Here is a 21,529-nt window from a genome sequence, read left to right as displayed (position 1 = left end):
AGCCATCTGATCTGGAAATGGCACCTACCTAAACCCTGATTCCTACTGTTCTCCTTCAGGGTTCTTTCTTTCCCTCTTTCTTGCATGGGAGGCACCAGAAGTCTCAAGGAATTCCAGGGCTCCTGCTTAGAAGTAGGGATGTCCTGGAGCTCCATGGTTGAGTCCTGGCTCTGGGATGGGGAGGCAGCCTTGCAAACAGACTGCTCTTATGGCTGGCACAGTGTTTGTTTTGTGTGACTGTGTGGGATTGGGTTGTTGGAATGGTTCTGAAATGCATGTTTTGGTGACCTAAATTATTTATGTAGATAGGGTCTTGAAAAAAAAATTTTTTTTTCCCTCAGGATCACACACTCACGTTTTAGATGAGGAAACCAATACTATAGATTTAAAAAGTTTAGTGGCTCAGTGGGTTAAAGCCTCTGCCTTCGGCTCAGCTAATGACTTTGGGGTCTTGGGATTGAACCCCACATGGGGCTCCCTGCTCATTGGGGAGCCTGCTTCCCTCTCTCTCTGCCTACCTCTCTGCCTACTTGTGATCTCTCTCTCTCTCTGTGTTAAATAAATAGATAAAATCTTTTAAAAAATAAAAATAAAAAGTTTAATCCAAGATTACACCAAGAGTAAATATTGAATCCTATGTTTTTACAAAGGCATTTTGAGTTTTAGCTCCTATAATATATTATTCTATATGAGAACAGAGAAGGCACATTGTAGGGATTCTCAAACTAATTGGGAGATACTAGAAAAAATAAGAGGTCTTGCCATGGCAGATCTGTGAGTGGGGATGGGGTAGGCAGAGGAAAATTATAGAGGCCTTAAATGCAATGAGGCTGAGTCTGTATATACTGCAGCTGATGGGACCTACTGATTCCTTCCACGACTAGGTCGCTTATCAGTAATATGATTCTGCAAACTTTGAATAGAAAGCTGGAGGAAAACAACATTTGCTCCTTTTAATCCTAATATAAAACTTCCCCTTCCTTTCAAGATTCTTTCAAGACAAGGACTCTTAGAGCTCTCTGTTCCCACTGGCTTCTCTGTACAAGGAAGGGCTTTTATGAAAGGTCCTTGAGAATGCTTCAAGTTAGGGCCTTGTTTCTTGTGGGAATATGAAGGAAAGTGGAAAAACCTCCAATTTGTTTAGTGAGGAAACATGATCTTCATGCTCTCCTCTAGGGTGAGTCAAGTGGTAGTGACTGAAATTAGTTTATGACTGGGCTATAAATATGTGTCTGTGCACATAACTGGAGCCCTAGCTCAGTGGATTCAGTGCATTTTGCGATTCAATTTTAAACTCCAGGCATATCTCACAGAAACCCTGTCATGAAGCTGGTAACTGTGTTTCTGCTGGTGACCATCAGCATTTGCAGTTACTCTGGTAAGTGGCCTGAACACACGTCTTTACTTTTCTATTAATACTAATGTAATCAGTAAGCCTTGGCTCCCAGGGGAGTATGGTAGAGGGAATTTTAGAATCACAGAATGGAAAGGTCAGAAGAAGGGATTTCATATGCAGCAATCCCTACCCCAGCCTACAAAGCTCTAACCCTGTAGAAGCACTATCCTTAGTGAATCCTACCTAAGAAGTTAGCCAACTCACACTAATTGTCAACGTTCTCGAACATTTTCCTTTTCTTTCTTAATCTTGAGTCAAAATCTCACTTTGTAACTTCTTTCTTTTGAAACTATGTGGAATCATTCTTCCTATCCTCTGTAATCAGTTGCCAGGTTGTTTCTCCTGAGACATAGCTACATTTATCATTCACACAGTCAATGGATAGTTGCTGAATAACTACACTTGTTGGGCACTTTGGATAAGTAGTGGAAGATTTAGATATGAATCAGACACAGAGATGGCTTACAAGGGGCATGTAGTCTGACAGGGGAGATAAGACTTGTTCACACAGAAGGCACTAAAATGAGAGACTAATGCACAGAGATGTATACAGCCTGCGCTCTGTAGGAGAACTGGGGGGCCTACAGTTCAATTTCTAGTTGAGGCATAGAAGTTGGATTCTTGGAGGAGAATGGGAACTGCTCTGTTCTTTTTGAAGGGAGTCATTTTAACCTTGGGAGAATACATTTGGATGCATCTGCAAAAGGCACTGTGATAGCTACTGTACATTGAAAGAACAGAAAGCCTTGAAGGTCTTCCCCTGGAAGTATATAGGTCTATACAGAGAAGACAGTCGCCAAAGCCTTTAAATTAAGTAGGGAGATTAATCATGAGAAAATTGGTGCTGCTCACACCCACACTGGCAACTTTAGTTTGTGCTTTTTACTGAATTTTTGGACCAATTTGTAACTTCACTGGTTTTGGCTATTTTTTTTTATTTAGTAACTAGCATCAAATATCTACAAATGGGGATGGAAACAGAAAGCTGGGTGGAAGGAAATAAATATCCCTTTTATGGGAGAGAATTTTGGAGGGACAGTAGGCGGTAGAAGAGAAAGAGAAGATAGGTGCACAGGCTTTACTTCACTTCATTTGAATGGGGAAATGGAAAGGATTCCAAAGGAAAATGAACTATGGCAGGGTCTTACTAGGAAGATGTGTGTTCTTTTTTTTTCCTTAAAGATTTTATTTATTTATTTGAGAGAGGAACAGAGAGAGTGGGAGAGAGAGAGCACAAGCAGGGTAAGGGGAAGAGGGAGAAGCAGACTCCTGACTGAGCAGGGAGCCTGACATGGAGCTTAATCCCCAGACTCCGGGATAATGACCCAGGCAGAAGGCAGACACTTAATGCACTGAGCCACCCAGGCATCCTGGAAGATGTGCATTCTTACATGTGTGCTTATGAATGTGTGTGTTTACATATCTGCACATGTGTTTTGTTAAAATATATATACTGTATATATTTTTCTCTAGAGAATCACTCTACCTCCTATTCATCTTCTATATGAAAATTATCTTTCTAAAGACAAAGATAGAAAAATTCAGTGGTCAGTAGAAAAGCCTTGACACCTCCCCATTGCCCACAGGGAAAAAAGTCTCAAATACATTAATATAGCATTCCAAGCTCTGAAAATCTGACCTCACCTGGGTTTTGCTGCCTTACCTCCTTTCCCCACCTCAGCATACAGCATGCAGTTTTACACTCCATCTGCTCTGGAAGGCTCTCCAGGCAGTGTGCATACTTTCATCCTCACATTTCAGTGCCCTTGTTAATTTTGTTCCTTTTTACAGTGCACCTCCCCTCCCCTTTACCTTGTGACCCTTGATTCTGCTTCAAGACATGGCTCCAGCAACATCTTTCTGTGAAGATTGCTCCAACACTCTACCACATTAGAACTGGTCATCTCTTCTCTTAGATTTCCATGGAGCTTTATCCATGATGTGAGCATAGCACATGTCACATTGTGGCATATACAGGTCTTTATTATCTACTAGATTGTAGAATATCTTTGTCTTATTCATCTATGTATCTGCACTAGCCACTACAGAACTGGGGTTCAGTTATGTTTCTAGCATTCAGTCGAATTGGTTGGGAGCAGTTTCCTGGGCTGTATTTGGTTGGGTTCATGCATGTCCCCAAGTGAAGATTCTTTATGGAATCTACTCTTTGGCCTCAAAGCCATGGACTGTGGAGATAGCCACATACAAAGTACATTCCTGTTCAGTGAACCACCAATATCTACTGAGTGCTTCCTACATGCCAGGGTCTATTCTAGGCATGAGGTGCAGGAGTGAATAAAACATAAACTTCTTGTTCTCATGGAGCCTGCATACTAGTGAGAGGTTGAAGGCAAGAAATAAATAAGTGAGATTTACTGTTTTAGGTAATGGTAAGAAAAAATAGAGGAAGTTAAAGGATAATGGATGATACTACTTTAGATACCTTTCTGTGGAGGTAACATTTGAGGAGAGACATGTAGCTAACTGAAGAAAGAAACTCCTAAGGAGACAGAACAGCAGATGCAAAGGCCCTGAGGCCCTCATCAATCAAGTGACATTTCATCGAATCAAGTGACATTTCATCAAATCAAGTGAGACTGAAACAGAGCTGTTTATGGATACAGTGGAAAGTAGGACAGTCATAGACAGGAGTCAGATGTGCTTATTTCACTCAGTTTCCCTTTTGCTCTGCAGCTACTGCCTTCCTCATCAACAGTTTGCCAGATGCTGTCAACAAATTACCTTTACCTGTGGACAACATTCTCCCTTTTATGGATCCATTAAAGCTTCTTCTGAAAACTCTGGGCATTTCTGTTGAGCACCTTGTGGAAGGGCTAAGAAAGTGTGTGAATGAGCTGGGACCAGAGGCCTCTGAGGCAGTGAAGAAACTGCTGGTAACTATAGGTTGTGGGCTTATTTGTCAATGGGCAGAGCTTAGCCACCTAAACATCTGCCCTCCCCTGCCCCTACTTTCCCCCTCACCCTGTTCTCACTTGTGGACATGTATTTCCCTGGATGTACTTGTACAAAGTTTGCATATCTAGGAATCTCAAGGAAGGTGCAACATCTACACTTCTAGAAGGGATTTTTTTTTTTTTAATGAAAGAGACCTATGTTCTGATTGTCACTTTGCATTTCTCAGCTTGGTAATTCTAGTTGGGACTTAACCATTTGGGCCTCCATTTCCACATCAGTAAAATGGTCGCCAAATAGGTTGGTGACTATTTTTGGAAACATGCTAAGCACATGTAAGCCACATTATTTTTATTCTTATCCTTCTGCCTTTCAGGAAGCGCTGTCGCATTTGGTGTGATGTCAGCACAAAACAGCCGCAGAGGGGAAGGGGAATGGTGTTCTCCAGGGCTAGAATTCCTTCCATCCTAAAATGTAGTGACCCCTGAAAAGAATGAATAAAGCAATGAATAGATTTTGTTTTGTCCTGTGTTTATTTCTGGATGTTCTGTTCAGAAGGGCCCAGAAGATAATTTTCCCCTTGGGTCATAAATTCCAGAGAGCTTCTTGTTATCAAGAGAACACACATTTTCCTCCCTCTCTGCTTGATTCTAAGTTAAACATCATCATTTTCTTCAACTGCTCTTTGACAGTATTTCTGTGCCTCTCAGGCTCCTATTCCCTCACTTCTAAAGAATTTTTTAAATATAAAAATGAAAATATTTGTAAATCTGTATTCAGTAAGGGGTTAATATCCAAAATGTATAAGGAGCTCATATAGCTCAATAGCAAAAACCAAAACAAGGTGAAACAGGTAATCTAATTTAAAAATGGGCAAAAGAACCTGAGTAGATATTTTTCCAAAGCAAATACACAGATGTCAAACAGGTATATGGAAAAATACACAGCATCACTATTCATCAAGGAAATGTAAATCAAAATCACAATATCACCTCACACGTGTTAGAAAGGCAATTATCAAAAAATAAGAAAAAACAAGTGCTGACAAGAACACGGAGAAAAAGTAACACTTGTCATCCCACCAACAGGGATGGAAACTGGTGCAGCCACTCTGGAAAACAGTATGCATATTCCTCAAAAAATGAAAAATAGAAATACCATATGATTTAGCAATCTACTTTGGGGTATATATCCCAAGATATCACTATTTTGAAAAGATATGTATACCCCCATGTTCACTGCAACATTGTTTTGTAAAAGCCTGGACATGGAAACATTTTAAGTGTCTATTCATGAATTAATGGATAGAGAAATATAATACACACACACACACACACACACACAGTGGAATATTATTCAGCCTAAAAGGAGAAAATCCTGCCATTTAAAACCATATGGATGAATCTTGAGAGCATTATGCTAAGTGAGATAAGTCAGGCAGAGAAAGTATTTGTCTCATTTACATGTGGAATCCAAAAAAAATGGAACTCAGAGAAACAGTAGTTTGATGGTTGCCACGGGCAGAAGGTGGTGGGGGAAATAGGTGAAGGTCATCAAAGGATACAAATTTGCAGTTATTAGAGCAATACTTTCTGGGGATGATAAGGAGCAGTATGGTGACTGTAGTTAATAATACTGCATTATGGGCTTGTAAGTTGCTAAGAGAGTATATCTTAAAAATTTTTACTCCAAAAAAATAGTAAATATGTGAGTGATAGATGTGTTAACTAACCTAATTCTTATAATCATTTTGTGCTATACGTGTATATCAAATGATCACGTTTATATCTTAAACCTACTTACAATATGTCAGTTTTATCTCAGTAAAAAAAAAAAAAGAAATTGGAACAATCTCTGGAAAATGCAAATGGTGATTTGTCTGAATACATTGTAGGGAGTAAGATGTATTTTCAGTATTTTGTAGGTGTTCACTATTAAAGTTATTTGTATTATTAAAGGTTCTTTGTGTTGTATGTAGACATATTCTGGCTATTAAAATAGGAAGCAATACAAAAAAAAAAAAAAAGATTTGTTGAAACACTGCTGTTGCTTTCAGAGTGCTTAGAAAAGGCTAGATGCTGGACAGCTTTTGAGAACCCAGTAGCAGAAATACCGAGATCCTTTATTCTAGGGCACTGCCATAATTATCATCATGCTCCATGATTTCAGTCTGTTCCTACTGGCCACATAAATAATTCTGGGAGAATCTTTCTGGCTCAGGTGGATCAGGTTATACAGGAGTTTGATCCTCTGTGACCAAGTTGGCAAGTACCGTAACAATGGCCACCGGGCCCCGCCTCTGTGTAATGGGTCCTTTTCCAGACTCTCCCATCCCTGACACTCTCCTATTCTATAAGAATGATGAAGACTCTCTGGAACAGTAGTAAGTTTGTTTCTTTGAAACATGGTTGGTTTTTACTTTACCTAGTCCAGGAGAGTGGACTCAGATGTATTTGAAAGACTTTCCAAAAAGAATATATGAAGCTTTTAACTGTGAAACTTCATACATTTTTGTGGGTGAAGGGTTTGTTCTTTGGAGTCAGGTTCAAATTCCTTTTCTTTCTTTTCCTAGTTCTTTGACTTTGGACACGTTACTTTATCTGGGCTGTAGCTTCCTTATTTTGAACCATTCTTTGGATGGCTAATAATAACTTCTGTATATTTTATATTTGTTGGCATTAAATATGCCCCGGAAAGTTACTACTACTACCAATAAAAATCTTCTCAGTTACCTAGGATATGTGACCCCTCAGGAGACATATTTATTCTGACTTCTAGAGGCAAGAATGCAAAGTCAGGATGTTTAAAGTAAGTTGTGTTTGGTTGAGCCAGGTTCTGAATTCTGAGAACTTGCTTGGAGCTGCTTTTGGGGCCTCTGTTCTGGAGGACTCAGGAAGCAGAACTGGAAAAGCAGGATTGGCTGCCCTTGGGTTATTCTGGAGACTTGCGGGTGTGTCCTTAGAAACACAAGCCAGATAGAGGGAAATAATTACCAACTAGAGAAGGTTTAAGGATTTAAGAAAAATACAAAGAATTTTTAATCTTTAACATTTTAATGCCTTTGCACTTTAAGATGTGAGATGATTTATAATAAATCAACTACAATAATATTTGATGAAATGAGCAACAACAACAAAAATGAACATGCAAGGTATATGTGGCAAGAATCAGTGACAAGGATGAGGGAAGGAGGCGCATAGGTTAAACTCAGGGATAAAATGAGTCATCAGTTTTACTCTGAGTTTCTGTAGACAGGAAAAAAGAACAGACCATGCTTCATAAATCTTAAAATGAGAAAAGAAGAAGGAGTTTTTAGGGAAGGCAAGTTTTTTCTTTTTCTAAATCAGCAAGAAACTTCTCCCATAAGGTATCATGGAGTGGATGGTGAGTAATGTCATGCCCGACTGCAGTTTTGCTCATCAGCAGCATGAGGATTTCCTGTTAAATGTGTTTATCCCCACCCCCCACAACACCCCAGAATGTGTTTATTCCCAGGTTCCTCTCTTGGAATTTCTGACTCAGCAACTCTATAAACATGTCATCTAGTGGGTCCATAGTAATTTTTTCTTAATTCAAAATATGTAATTAGAAATTAGGAATTCATGAAGTGCTTTCCCAATTTTTACTTCTTTGATAAAAAAAAGTTTTTTTTTAAGATTTTTATTTATTTATTTGACAGAGAGAAAGATCACAACTAGACAGAGAGAGAGAGGAGGAAGCAGGCTCCCTGCTGAGCAGAAAGCCCGATGGGGGGCTTGATCCCAGGACCCTGGGATCATGACCTGAGCCAAAGGCAGAGGCTTAACCCACTGAGCCACCCAGGCGCCCCAGATCAAAAATTTTTTAATACAAGAAAAGAAATTCATATCTTAAGAGGTCTAGTGACTTAAGACACTAGGGGATTTGAATCCCTGTGATATATTTCAAGTGATGCTGGACAATAGGAAAAAAGATTTTGTCTGTTAATATAAGGTAATTGTACTACTGTGACTGAGCAGAGGTTGGGAGGGTCTCAGATTAATTAGGTGTCCAGCTGTTGGATCAGTTGCTTTTGAGACCTTGCCCCTCTCTGTAAATCATCTGAGAATGTGTGCTGAAGTTCACCTTCTTTGTAAAACCCTTTTAGTTCCCACCCTTTCCTGCAGACATGTCTCTTACTTCCTTTCTTCAAGGCATGTCCAAGGCACTTCCATACATAACTCTATCATTTCCCTACACAGTCCTGGGGTTCACTGCTAAGTGACAGCCTAGACTATCACCTTCTCAGTGGCTGGACATCATTATTTATCTGGAGAGTACTGGCAGAATCTGACCTATAGTAGGTATAGAGTAAATAAGCACTAAATGGATATTTTAGAAAGGGGCATATGTTATAGGAGAAAGATGGGATATCTAGATATCTGTTTATCTGTCTGTCTTAATTTAGAAATACTGAGAACTTTGGCCACATTTTATGTACTGAAGAAATAGGCACTGCTGTGAGTCATTTAATTCTAAGGTGGTGACTTGCTTTTGATTTGATGCAGCAATCATCATACATGTGCAGCCTTTAAAGCTACTTATTAAATGCACAGTCACCAGGGTTTAAAGAGATAACTCCTGATCAAACCATTCAAAATTTAATCTTTGCCTTAGAGGCTTCCTTCTCTCTAGCCCAGTTTTTTTTTAATATCCCTAAATTGAGCCATTCCTTCCTGTCAATAAGAGCATCTACAATTGGTTCATGAATCTATTCAAAGCTTTTTTTAGATGTAGTTAAAAAAAAAAAAAAGAATTCTGGCATTAAGATCTTGAACAATGAAGTTTCCAAGAGTTTTAACATTAATAAGGAGTAAAGTGAACCTCCACAAGGTCACATAACCAATAGCAGACAAGTTAGAATTTGAACTTCTTTCTTCTCTGTCTTTCGGTCTTTCTACCCTTTCATGACACCTTCTCTGTTGGACCACCTCGTACACTGATTTGTTAGTATAGCACTCTAAGGCTCAGGGTGTGGCTACCAATGGGTGGAGGCATGTACCAGTAGCCTGAAAGAACCAGCTAAGGTTTGGGACACTGGCAACAAGGGGTAAGCTGTTCTCGGAGAAGATGGAAATGGAAAATGGAAACATAAGTGAATACTTTTAGAAGCTTAGCTGGCTTTGGGGTGAGAATCAGATGTGTGTATGGGTTGGGCATTTCTTGATTTCAAAGCCCAAAACTGATTTCTGTCCCTTAGAAGCTTATGGAAAAGAGTGGGCTAAGTTCCTGGGTAATATGATAGTAATTTGCTAAGCTTATCTTAATAACACCCAGGGTATAAAGTGAAGACTGTAGGGAAAAGGAGCCTTCTTAGATCAGATATGAAATAGAAGTTAGGAAAGGCCATGCTTCCTGAAGATGCGTATAAGGTAACTGAATTAACCAAAGGGGTAGTGTTTTGTTTCCTTGGGCATCTGGAAGGCATGCGTAAAATCACATAGCTAACTCACTTTTTTCAACTGCCTCCTCCTACCCTGTTCTTTGTTCTCCACTAGCACTGCTGCTTAGGGATAGAATGCACACCCTGGGATCAGGCTGCCTGAGTTCAGATCTTTTCCTCTTCTCTGACTAACTTGGCCATGTTAGTAACTTGGTCACATTCCTTACTTACAAGATTAAAAAAGAAGAATATCCTTTTCTCATAGTGATGTTAGAATGAAATTAGGTACTACATATATAGAACTTAGCTTAATGCTTAAAACAGAGTATGTACTCAGTTCATGCTAGCTGCTGATACAATAATTACATTCACAGCTATATCATTTCTGTTTTTATATTTCAATATCCATTCTCAGGAGAGACTAGAATAAGGAAATAGTGGCTGTTTCTGAGCACTCAAACTATATTGTTTGTAATTGTGCCTTATTTGTGGTTTTGCTTTCCACAGTTCCAGTTACCCATAGTGAACTGAGGTCTGGAAGCAGATGATCCTTTTCCTGACATAATGTTAGAGCATCAGTAATAGCCTGATGCTGTGTCACAGTGACTGTGTCATTCAAGTCGCTTCATCTCATCATGGAGACATTTTATCGTCTCACATCATCATAAGAAGAGGAAAGGTGAGTACAGTACAATAAGATATTCTGAAAGAGAGACCACATTTTACAGAGCTTTTATTACAGCATATTATTAAAATTCTTCTATTTTATTATTAGTTATCATTGTTAATCTCTAACTGTGCCTAATTTGTAAATTAAACTTTATTATAGGTATGTATATATAGGAAAAAGCATGGTATATATGGGATTCGTACTGTTCACAGTGTCAGGCATCCACTGGCCTCTTGGAATGTATCCCTCACAGATAAGGGGGGAGGGACTACTATAAATCCAACTATGTGGGATTAGAGAGTTTGTTAGTATTTTCTCCTGGAATTAGATTCAACAAATCTCAGTCTTCTCATGAGTAACTAACTGCACAATTACATGGGCCCTTCTACTCTAGTGCACAGTCCCTTCGTGTCATATGTGCCAGGCACACACAGCAAGGGAGCAGAGTTGTGGTAGGGCCAGGCCCTCTAACTCCCAGTGCTTGTGTGTTTCACCCCACAGTTGTACCTCCTCTCTTCAGATAATCTGATTAGGTCAGGGACTTTACAATGATTAAAAAATATATATATTTAAAATTAAGTTTAAGAAACTACAGTAGAAACAACAACAACAAAATATACCTTTTCTGCTTATAGGTAGGCAGAGGAATGCCCAAACTAAATAAAATAAGACCCCCTTTTTTATTCAGTATGCTATTATTTTAGTTGTAAATTATAAGTTAAAATCACCTGGGAAAGTCACTTTGCTGAATGTTCTCCTTGTTTATCATCAAATTCCATAAATCCTCTTGAAAAGAAAAAAATAAAGAGAAAAAAATGAATTATGACTGAGATTGAATAAGAATGTTAGAATGATCATTAGGGTGTCTTAAATTGTCTGAGCCACAGTTTTTTTCCGCAGATTTTCCTATGTCATAAATAAATAAGATTTAAGACTTCCACAACAATTTATAGTTGCAAGCTATTTATGCACAATTATCTCTTTTGAATCTGCCAACAAATCTATTCATTAGGTGTTCATTCATACACAAACTGTATAAGACAGATATTTTGGTATATTCTTTTTAGTAATATATCCCCAGTACCTGGCAAATAGTATAAATTAATAAAAGTTTGAATTAAATAAATAATAAATGAGTGAATGATTTTTTTCTTTTTATGGATGAAGAAACTTTTAAAACTCAAAGAGATTAAATAACCTGTCTAAATCACATAGCAAAGTCTAAAACTGAGAGCTCTAGAGTCAGGAGTTAATACTAGAAGCACTATACTGTTCAAGGAAAGGGGTACACGGTACACGGTAGCTACAGGAAAGGTAAAATGATTAAAAATGTGGCCTGCGAGAAGTTTATAGTCTAGTGCAGAAAATAAACACAGTCAGATACAAGTAATTTAAAATAGTGAACAAGTAATTTAAAACAATGAGGGGGAAAGAAAATTGATGCGAAGGTTATTCCAAAGTATTATGAAATCCAGAGTATGAATATCTGTGTTTTGTAATCATAGGGCTCTGTGATGTCTTCACAGAGCTTATCTTTGAATTGGACTTTAGAAAATGATTAAACTTGCTAGGTGGACAAGTCTACCTAGCAAGGCCTTGCTGGCAGAGAGATGAGCCATATGCAAAGATGTTGGGCATTGTACAAACATGACCAGTTCTGAAACAAATCATTTGTTATTGGAGCATCAGGTAGGTGTTTGACGTTAGGAGTGAGATGCACGATTGAAAGATACATAAGCTTCAGGAAAGAACATTTAACATCAGCCAAATGCATTTATTCTGATTTTGTAGGCTATGGAAATTCACAAAAGGTTTTCAAGCATGGCAGTGACACAACCCAATTTGTGTTTTTGTTGTATAACTCTGAGAGTAAGAGGATGGTTCGAAGGGAGGCAGACAGAAACAGTGAACTAATCATAAATCTAATAAAAAGAGCTCAGGAAAGAAGTAACAAAGGACTCTACTAGGCCAACTAGCCAGTGGAGTTGAAGAAAAGCAATGATACAGGAAAAAAATTAGAGGTAGAATATTCTTCAATTCGAGGATGGTGGTAACAAGCAGGAAAGATCCAAGAAGACCCTGAGGTTTTTGGATTCTGGGTGGGTGGGGATGTGATTCCTGAAATAAGGAACATGGGAGGAGGAACAGGTTTGTGGGATGTTGGGTTTGGGTTTAGACCAGTTAAATTCCAGTTACTGGTGGAAAACCTAGGTGAAATTTTCTAGCAAGCAATTAATCATTTCAGTCTGAAGCTCAATAAAAAGAACACAATAGACATCTGATTCTGGAAGTCACTGGATCATAAGTCAAATAAGAAGAATAAGGAATGGCTAGACATAGGGAAAGAGCCAGGAAAATGTCATGTCCTGGAAATTCAGCAGGTGAGGGGAAATTCACAAGGATTGGAGCCTTCTTGAGGGGTCAGAGAGATTAAGAATATGTATATTTTTCCAAACAATGGTGACCAGAATCCAGTTCACACAGCTCTAAAGTAATTAAGAATGGAGGAAGTGAGCTCCTTCTATTCAGTGTCCTGAAAGTACATATCTAGCATTTATTATATGCCTGACACAGTACTTAGGCATCAGATATATTAGAGTAAATAAAGAAAATTCTCATCTTTATGAAGTTCCTTCATTCCTGTCATTCTAATCAAAGCTCATTTCATCTTTTAAGGCCCAGACTGCATCTCACCCTTGCTATAAATACTCCCCTAAGCATCCTTGTGTCAGTCACAGCTCCATTCTCCAGAAATCACCTGCATTGTTTTACTGACATTTATCTTAGCACATTAGTCATCACGGCATTTGGTATGTCGTCTTACCATAAGGACTGCAAATCTTTGAGAAGGTTTTACATTTTAGATTTTTCCTTCACAATTTCTGTCCCAACTTTGGTATATACTGTGCTCACTTTGGCAGCACATATACCAACTTTGGTATATACTAATGTACTTAGAAACACTTCTTGATGGTCTTCTCCCATTCCCCATCCCCATTATATTTATGGTCTTCCCTTGGACAGAGAAAGGACAGCTACATTTTTCCCTTGAGCAAGGACTGCTGTGTCTTGCAACAAATATCCCTCAGGATTTCTCAGTCATATTGCAGAAATGGGTTTTAGATCTGATCTTTAAGATAACTTTCTTTAATTAATCAATCCAACAATTATTTGCTGAGTGTCTCATTCAGTCTATAAGGTATGTGTTAGAGCGATGAGCTAGATAGATCTGGTCTCTGATATAGCTACATGACTACAAATAAATAAAAATATTATAATGACACTATGACAAGGTAAAGTAAAAGAGAAGAACGAGGGAATGAAAGAAGGTAGTGTGAGTAAGAGTGGTTATAGAACTGTTTTCTGAGGAGGTGACTTTTAGATGAGCTGCAAGATAAAGCACTAGCCACGAAAGAAGGAAGGAGCATTTTAGGAAATGAAAGCAAGAGAGTCTTTGATGGTTTTAAGTTCCAGAAACAGAAAGAACATCATTTACTTGGGAAAAAATGAGGAAAAGTGAAAATGGCAAGGTGCCATTCCTGAACCCAGAGCTGGCAGCAATTGTCTTGTATTTCAGATAATGAGTTTTCAGGGTTAACAGAGTGGGGGAGGGGGGGAAAGGGGCTATTTTATGTCTGGAGAATTCCCCAAGGAAGGAATAAAAAGAAATATTATTGCTTCAACTCCTTGCATTGCTATTGTCGTGCTTTGTAACAGTATGAATTCAACTGGAGTGTAATGTGTACTTTGTACATAATGGGTGATACTCTTGCTTCCTTGTCAGTTTCCTCCTTGTTTACATTAACAATCACTGAAACTCAACAGTTGCAAAAGCCAACCACAATAGGAAAAATAACAATACAAAAATAAACATCTGTGAGTTTCAATCATTTGTGCATGTGGATGATATGCAGAATCCTGCCCATCACGTGATTTGCTTAAATATTGATTTAAGCAAATCAGAGATTACAACATGGCCCCTGATTACTTCTCTGTAGAAGTGTTTCTTAATCTGTTATTGGTCATAGACCCCATTGAGTATTTTAAAAATTCAGAAACGCCCACCCCCCCAAAATGCTAAGATGCACATTTACACAAAATGAATAAAAAGTTAAAGGATATGTGGACCTTTAAGTCAAGGCCATGTAGTGTAGAGCATCTAATCAAGGGCTATCAAAATTGTTGGGATATCAGAATCACCAGCAAGCTTGTTAAGAAGCACACCCTTAGCTTTGTCCTAGAAAGACGCAAGATGGGATGAAGGAAACTTCATTTTGTATAAATTATCCAGGAATTCACACCGCACTTCATCAAACTGGGCTTTGGGGTCTATGAGACAGGGGCTCAGTGAAGTGGGATTGAAAGCACCTGGAAATTCAGAACAAATTGGATCCTGGAGAGCTGAGAGTAGGAATTACTGTGGGTTGAGTGAGAACAGGGTGAAGTAAAGTTGAAAATTTGAGCTAGGTAGATCGGGGTAAGATGGGTTATGTGTTGGATACAGTGGCTTGGAAGCATGTAAAGAACTCTGGGAAGATTCTGGGTATATGCTCAGCCACCATGGAAGTTCCTCATGACCAACACTATATGAGAAGTTTTCTAGATTGTCTCTGAAGAAATAATCAGCTACTCTCTTTGCTAACCCTCTTGAGTTTCTCAAACTAGGAAATAAAGGCAGGACTCATCACACCTCTCATTAGTGAACATACCACTACCTACCACCTTCACCAAAGAATTACAATGCCTGTATTGGATGGATCCTTTATTCTTTTAACTTTCCAGATGAGGAAACTGAGGCATTCAGAGAAGGAGGGCCTTGTTCAAGGTCACCCAGTCAAGTAGCACATGTGGGAAGACCAGAACCTGGCTTTCTGTTCCCTGGTCTGGTGCTCTTCCTCCTTTCTCCTTGGTCCTGAGATAAAAAATACTTGATGGAACCACTTGTTGGCAATGTGCACACTCCAAAAGAGTTTAGGAAAATTCAGTCAGATGCAAATATAGCTTAAGGTCGGACAATACTTTTCAACTCAAATAATATATTGTCATGCACAGTTCTGTTTCTCATTCATTTTAATACAATGTGGTTATTACCAACAGCAAACTGGACAAAAACAAGGTTTGTCTCAGGGCTTACGTGCTCCTGGTCATGGAGCGGAGGATGAACTCCACTGCATTCTCAATGATCTCTGTGCCCAAGATGTTTAGGAATTTGGGGAATTCTGGCTCTGGGTTTTTGTCCGAGCCATCTGGCTTGTCATCTGGTTTGTCATCTGAAAAACAGAACAGAATCTCAGGTGATTCTCAGCAATAAGAAAGGGAAGACTCTTTTCTTTGAAGGGAGCTCCTGGACCACTTTGTATCTCCCCTCACTAATTATACAGCCTGGTACAGTTATATTTATAGAACATTTACTGCCTTCCTGGACAAAGCCTTCACATGCATCATTTCACTTATTCCTAAAAACAACATATATTAATACTTAGGTAGACATAGATTTCCTTTCTAGATAGAGAAAATTGAAGCTCACGGAAGTTAAGTAACTTGTCCAGAGTAAAGCAGCTAGTAAATGCCAGTACTAGGATTGAAATATAGGATGTCCTCCCCCTTTTTAAAAAGATTTATTTATTGATTTTAGAGAGAGACAGGGTGTGCAAGTGGGTGGAGGGAGGGGGCGGAAGGAGAGAGAGTCTTCAGCAGACTCTGCATTGAGTGAGGAGCCAGATTCCATGAGCCTGAGATCATGACTTGAGCCAAAAATTAAGAATCAGACATTTAATGGACTGAGCCAGCCAGGTACCCCCAGAATGCCCATTTTAATGTCATTTTCTCCATGCAATCCCTGGCCTGTGGTAATGATAATAATGACATAATAATGGGTAGCCTTTGTTAAGGATAGACCTATGACAGATGATCCACATGCATTATGACATCATTTTATTCTCAACAGCAGCACTGTGAAGTAGGCAAAACTATTATTTCAAGCTAAAGGTCAAGAAGGTAAAGTTGAGAGAACTTTAGGAGCTAATTCAAAGCACAGAGTTAGTGAGTGGCCAAAATAGAATTCAGTCCCAAGTCCTCCTGGCATTAAAATCTAGATCCAAAAGCACTCTCTGCTGAACTGCTTAGCCTTGTTCCCACCCCCCACCCCCATGGAAATACCTTTATTTCTTTATAGTCTCTAAATTTTTCTACAACAAACATAGAATACTTATAAAATACAAATATCATCAACAGCAACAAAAATGAGCTGTAGTGGCCTTTGACAAAAAAAAATTATGCTCTAACCACAAGTGTGTCATAAGATTGAAAGTAGTATAATAAGGATGATGACAAGGAGAAATTCTATCACTTGTACCTGATTTGGTATTTCTGTAAATAATGACTTTAGAAATACCAGGTGATTTTACCCTTGTCCATTTTTATGGGGTGTATATATAGTTCTTACCCCACTGGACTAAGAAACTGAAAAGATCAAGTGACTTGCAGGAGATCTCACAAATAGCAAGAGAGGATGGAATTCTAAATTTAGTCTTCTTACTCTTAACTTTTAGTCAAGTGCCCTTTGGAATGAGGACTAAGGATCCGGGGAGTGAGGCTGGGACATGCAAGGTCCCTTGTGGTGGGGGGCGAGGTTGGCTTTGCTTTGTAGTCTAAATTGTTTAACAGATTAAAAGTAAGGGGGGGGCGCCAGGCTCAGTGGGTTAAAGCCTCTGCCTTGGGCTCAGGTCATGATCCTGGGGTCTTGGGATCGAGCCCCGCATTGGGCTCTCTGCTCAGCGGGGAGCCTGCTTCCCCCTCTCTCTCTGCCTGCCTCTCTGCTTACTTGTGATCTCTGTCTGTCAAATAAATAAATAAAATCTTAAAAAAAAAAAAAAAAAGTAAGGGAGGAGTGTCAGCAGCTTCATGTGGCCTCCTCCCTGGACTCTGGTGCCTGGATAAAGTGGGACCTTTATCTTTCAGTTTTACTGTAGCCTCACAAGTAGTGTCACAGATTTAGTAAATAAAAATTTAGTATACCCAAGTAAAATTAAATGTTGGATAAACAGCAAATACTTTTTTTGGTGTAAGAATGACCATGCAATATTTAGGTCATATTTAAGCCAAGAAATTACTCATTGTTCATCTGAAATTAAAATTTAACTAGGTATCCTGTATTTCATTTGGTAACTCCACCATAAGTTTTGACTCAAAAAGTCCCAACATCTAGACCCTGTTTCCCATGACTCTGAATGAGGGAGGTGTAACTAGCTTTTTGTATGGAGACTGTCAAAAATTGCATTAGAAGCTTTGCATCTATATTATATCCTAATATAGAAACTCTTAGTCAAAAAATGTGGCTTCCAATTCTGCAAGCATTTGTGGTTTACTGTGCCACAACATAAGATTTGGTAGGAGCACCAGTCTAGGACCTTAACCAAAATCAGTGTACTAATCACCAAGTATTTGTTCCTTTAGCTGTTAGTGTTTGCATTCAGCAAGTGTTTTTTTGAGCCTACCATTATGTACATAGTATATGCTAAGAGTTAGGGTATGAACAAACATATAAAGACATGATCCTTTCATGGATCGCCACCACAGTGACCAGAATTGCTGTTTTTTCACCAAGGGAAGAAGGAAGGAGAATGGAAATTTGTGATGTGCCTGTTGAGCAGGTACTGGGATACTTTTTACATGACATGCTTTTATCTTTATTTAGTTCAGTGAAGATACTGTGGTTTTATAGGAGAGAGAACATGTGTTCAGAGAAATTAAATGACTCACGTAAAATCACACGTCTAGAATCTGGCTGAGCCAAGGTTTGAGCCTAAATTGCATTATCTACATGATATAATACTATCTTCAAGCAGTTTTCCCCTGAAGACATTTACCAGGTACAAAACAGCAATTTCTTGCATGAAAGGTGGGTCCTTTTTCCTATGTTGCTCTATGCATAATTGCGTTGGCACATTAATTTTACTGACCTTTAATTTTAATATGATACTAAATGCTAGCTTTTCATTATACAAAGAGCCCTTTTTTGGAGTATGTGTGAAGACTGGATCTTTGGCTCTAGCCCTTGGACTACAGCTATATTAAGAAGTTTTAGGATATGGAGGACCATATGTTTTGGAATCCTATATACCTGAGTTTGGTTCCTGTCTTCAGCAAAAAATCCACCACATAACCTTGCACACAATGCATAACCACTCTGTCTCAGTTACTCCATTGAATTATTGTCAGGATTGAGAGATATTTTATATATATTTCATATATGTCATATATGTGTTTCAATATAAATGCATATATATGTATATAAACCCATATCTGTATATCCATATCATATACACATACACATACACACACACGTGTGTTCATCTGAAACATCTGAAACGTGTGTGTGTGTGTGTGTATACCACTTATCACAGTACCAGGTCAAAGTAAACCCACAATAAATGCTTGCTGCATTACTCTGGATATATATCCATAATAATGAAGATACATAAACACACACACACACACATAATATATTCATAGTAATAGTAGCAAAACAATTTATAGTAGCTTTTTTCTCTAATGTTTTAAGAGATTGTAAAACTTTAAAAATGTGATTAAAATATTAAGGCATTTGAAAATGTTGAAAAACAAAAAGAAATATAAATAATAAAAATTAAGAAGTCTGACATACTAGAAACAAATTATCAAAGCCAATAGTTGAATATTTTTTCTTTTCAAATATACTGTGGACTAGTCTTTATTTACATTAAGTACTTGGTTGAGTTTTTCAGTTAATGTTATATAATAAAGTTCAGAAAAAATACATTACTGCTGATATTTGTATAGTGTTTATAGTTTACAAAGTGATGACAAAGGCATATTCATTTGACCTGGTGAAGTTGATTGTTGTCACATTTTACAGATGAAGAAACTTGAGATTCGAAGCAGTGAACTGATTTAACCAGTTTCAGAGTTCATGAGAGACAGAGCTTTGGCCTGGTCCTTAGCATATAAATCTCATCTTTCACTTTACTGTGGTGGTGACTCTGGAGGAGTTGATGGACACAGTAGTGTCTGAGGCCATCTCTATAGCAGTTCTGTTAGGATATCTGCCTATATGTTCTGCTGGTGGACAGTGGGTGGCTGATGGTGTTGAGTTCTGCCAAGTTACAGTTAGAACATTTCAAAAGGCTCTGGTACTAAATTATTTCCACTGGCTGTGTTTTCTGACCTATCCTTCTGAATAAAGACAAGTCAAGAGCTCTCCATCTTCTGCAGGCCAAAAATAAATTAATTAGGGAGACTCTTAAAGTGACTTGTGGTACCCTATTTGCTTGGGACAGACCCGAAAGAAGTAGGTGCTTAATCATAATGGTCAGTCTCAAGGGACCTGGGGTCTCAGTTCCAGGTATGCCTCTTCTACCTGTGTCTTTGCCCAAGTGACTCTCCTGCAAGCTCTGTTTGTTAACCTGCTGAGAGGTAAATGGATAAAAGTTTGAATGTTTACTTAAAAGGATTATTATAAGAATCAAGTGAGGTAATACGTGATAACAATAATAGTTAATATTTATTGGTGCTTATTAAGGACCAGACTTTTGTCTCTCATTCAGTTTACTCCATTTTTATGTTAACTTTATGAGAAAGTTAGCTGTTGATACTCCCTTTAACATGTGAGACCCAGAGAGGTGAAATAACATGCCTGAAGTCACATTCCTGATCAGTGGACAGCCAGGCCGAGGAGTCTTATTCCAGGATATATATCCTTTACCTTTGAATATTATTAGTTAGAATGATTTAAAAAAAAACCCCCTGTCAAGAAATCTGTAATATAATAGTTTCACTGTATTGCATCAATATATAAAAAAAAGATCATCCCAAACTTCATACATTCACTGAGGATAAAGGGTGCAACTGAAGCACATTAGTCTAAAAATCCTTCTTTTGTTGTTGGATCTGCCTCTTGGCCCTTAGTCCAGTGCTCTTTCTGCACTGGCCAAAGCCCCCTTCCTCTCTTTCCCCTTTATGTTCTGGATCAGCGCCACCACCTCCCTCCACTCCTGGCGGACTACCACACATTGCATGAGCTGCATTGAGGAGCACTTACCGGCCTGGCAAGTCAGGATGAGGGCGAGTAGTCCCAGGACAATTGTCAGCCGCATCACAGAGACAGCCATGCCTGCAGCACTGGGCATCGGTGCAGATCACCTGTTTGGATGCACCCAGAGACTTGCCCCATTTATAAGGCATTTATAGGTGACATCATCTGCAATGGAATTAGGTTGTTGCACAAGATACCTGCACAGTTTGCACTTGGATTTCTACTAATGAAGCCTGCCCTATCTTTTAAACAAAAAGTTTTTCATATAGGGAAAGAAAAACCCTGTCAGTGTTTCTAATGTGTATTTTATAAACAGCACTGGAGTAATTCTTTTACAAGTAGTTTCCAATGCTTGCATTGATGATTTGTTGAATATGAGGCGGAATTACCATGCAGGGCCAAGGAGCAGGTGATAAATCAGATTGGTGAGGTGTGCCTCCTCCCCTCCCTGTGTACTCTGCTTGTTTTTCCATGCTCTGAACTCATTACTTGTCCCCACATGGGCATGCCCAGTCACACCCTCATGCCCTTAGCTCATGCTCTTTATTTTTCCCAGGATACCCTCCCCATCATCTCTCCTTAGAACCTTCCTCTTATTCCTCAGGTTCAGGTTCAAATGCCCCCTTCCCTGTGAAACCTTCCTGATGATGATTCCACCCCACTCCAAAAGATTGCTCTGTTGTCTGCCTTCTGGAACCCTGCCATATTGTTTGAGAACAAAGTTCTTGAAGAGCTCTTTTCTCCTTTAGCTCATGGATCTGTTAAGGGCAGAGTGTTTTGTTTACTACTGAATCTTCAGGGAGCTTAGTATGGCTCTCCTAACTGTTCTCAGCTTTGACTTCCTGTTCTTGGGAATCTTGTCCTGGTTCTTCCTGGAAGAGGTAGATGCTCCTCTATGTGCCTAATAAGTGTGTGTTTAAATGTCTCCACCAACACACTGTAGGTAACTCAAGGGCAAGACTGTCTTTTTCAGAGTTGAATACATGTTACTCAAGGCATGTAGCAAACATTAAAAAAAAGAAAAGAAAAATAAATTTTTATAGTCGTTAAAAAGGAATATTGGGGTTGAGATGCTGC

The 21,529-nt window shown here is 38.8% G+C and overlaps 2 protein-coding genes across 4 annotated transcripts in view; one reads left to right on the top strand and one right to left on the bottom strand.

Moving 5' to 3' along the window:
- Positions 1-20,562, bottom strand: part of LOC122889571 (uncharacterized protein C5orf46-like) — a 60,469-nt gene extending 39,907 nt beyond the window's left edge. For 2 of the 3 annotated variants that reach the window (XM_044224831.1, XM_044224841.1), the window contains exons 1-2: positions 20,459-20,562; positions 15,515-15,650 (exon numbers count right to left, since the gene is read on the bottom strand). In XM_044224831.1, coding sequence (XP_044080766.1) covers positions 15,515-15,650; positions 20,459-20,546 — 224 coding nt within the window. In that variant the 5' untranslated portion in view covers positions 20,547-20,562. Of the gene's footprint in view, positions 1-7,042; positions 7,267-11,108; positions 11,167-15,514; positions 15,651-20,458 lie in introns of those variants that run through there. The other variant, XM_044224851.1, reaches the window with a different exon arrangement.
- On the top strand, positions 1,233-4,823 carry SCGB3A2 (secretoglobin family 3A member 2). The gene is made up of 3 exons (XM_044224865.1): positions 1,233-1,378; positions 4,091-4,290; positions 4,686-4,823. The coding sequence occupies exons 1-3, from the start codon at positions 1,324-1,326 to the stop codon at positions 4,707-4,709; spliced, it is 279 nt and encodes a 92-aa protein (XP_044080800.1). The 5' UTR covers positions 1,233-1,323; the 3' UTR covers positions 4,710-4,823.
- Positions 20,563-21,529: the final 967 nt, after the last annotated feature.

Source organism: Neovison vison, chromosome 1, assembly GCF_020171115.1.
Source record: "Neovison vison isolate M4711 chromosome 1, ASM_NN_V1, whole genome shotgun sequence".
In the NCBI taxonomy this organism is placed as follows: domain Eukaryota; kingdom Metazoa; phylum Chordata; class Mammalia; order Carnivora; family Mustelidae; genus Neogale; species Neogale vison.
The sequence above is the reverse complement of the archived record's forward strand: the minus strand, read 5'-3'. Positions and strand labels throughout refer to the sequence as shown.

Excerpts from the sequence above, each read along its gene's own strand:
- SCGB3A2 (XM_044224865.1), top strand. The coding sequence starts at position 1,324 with ATGAAGCTGGTAACTGTGTTTCTGCTGGTGACCATCAGCATTTGCAGT. Across the intron at positions 1,379-4,090 it reads CAGCATTTGCAGTTACTCTG|CTACTGCCTTCCTCATCAAC; the intron begins GTAAGTGGCCTG and ends TTTGCTCTGCAG. Across the intron at positions 4,291-4,685 it reads AGGCAGTGAAGAAACTGCTG|GAAGCGCTGTCGCATTTGGT; the intron begins GTAACTATAGGT and ends TCTGCCTTTCAG.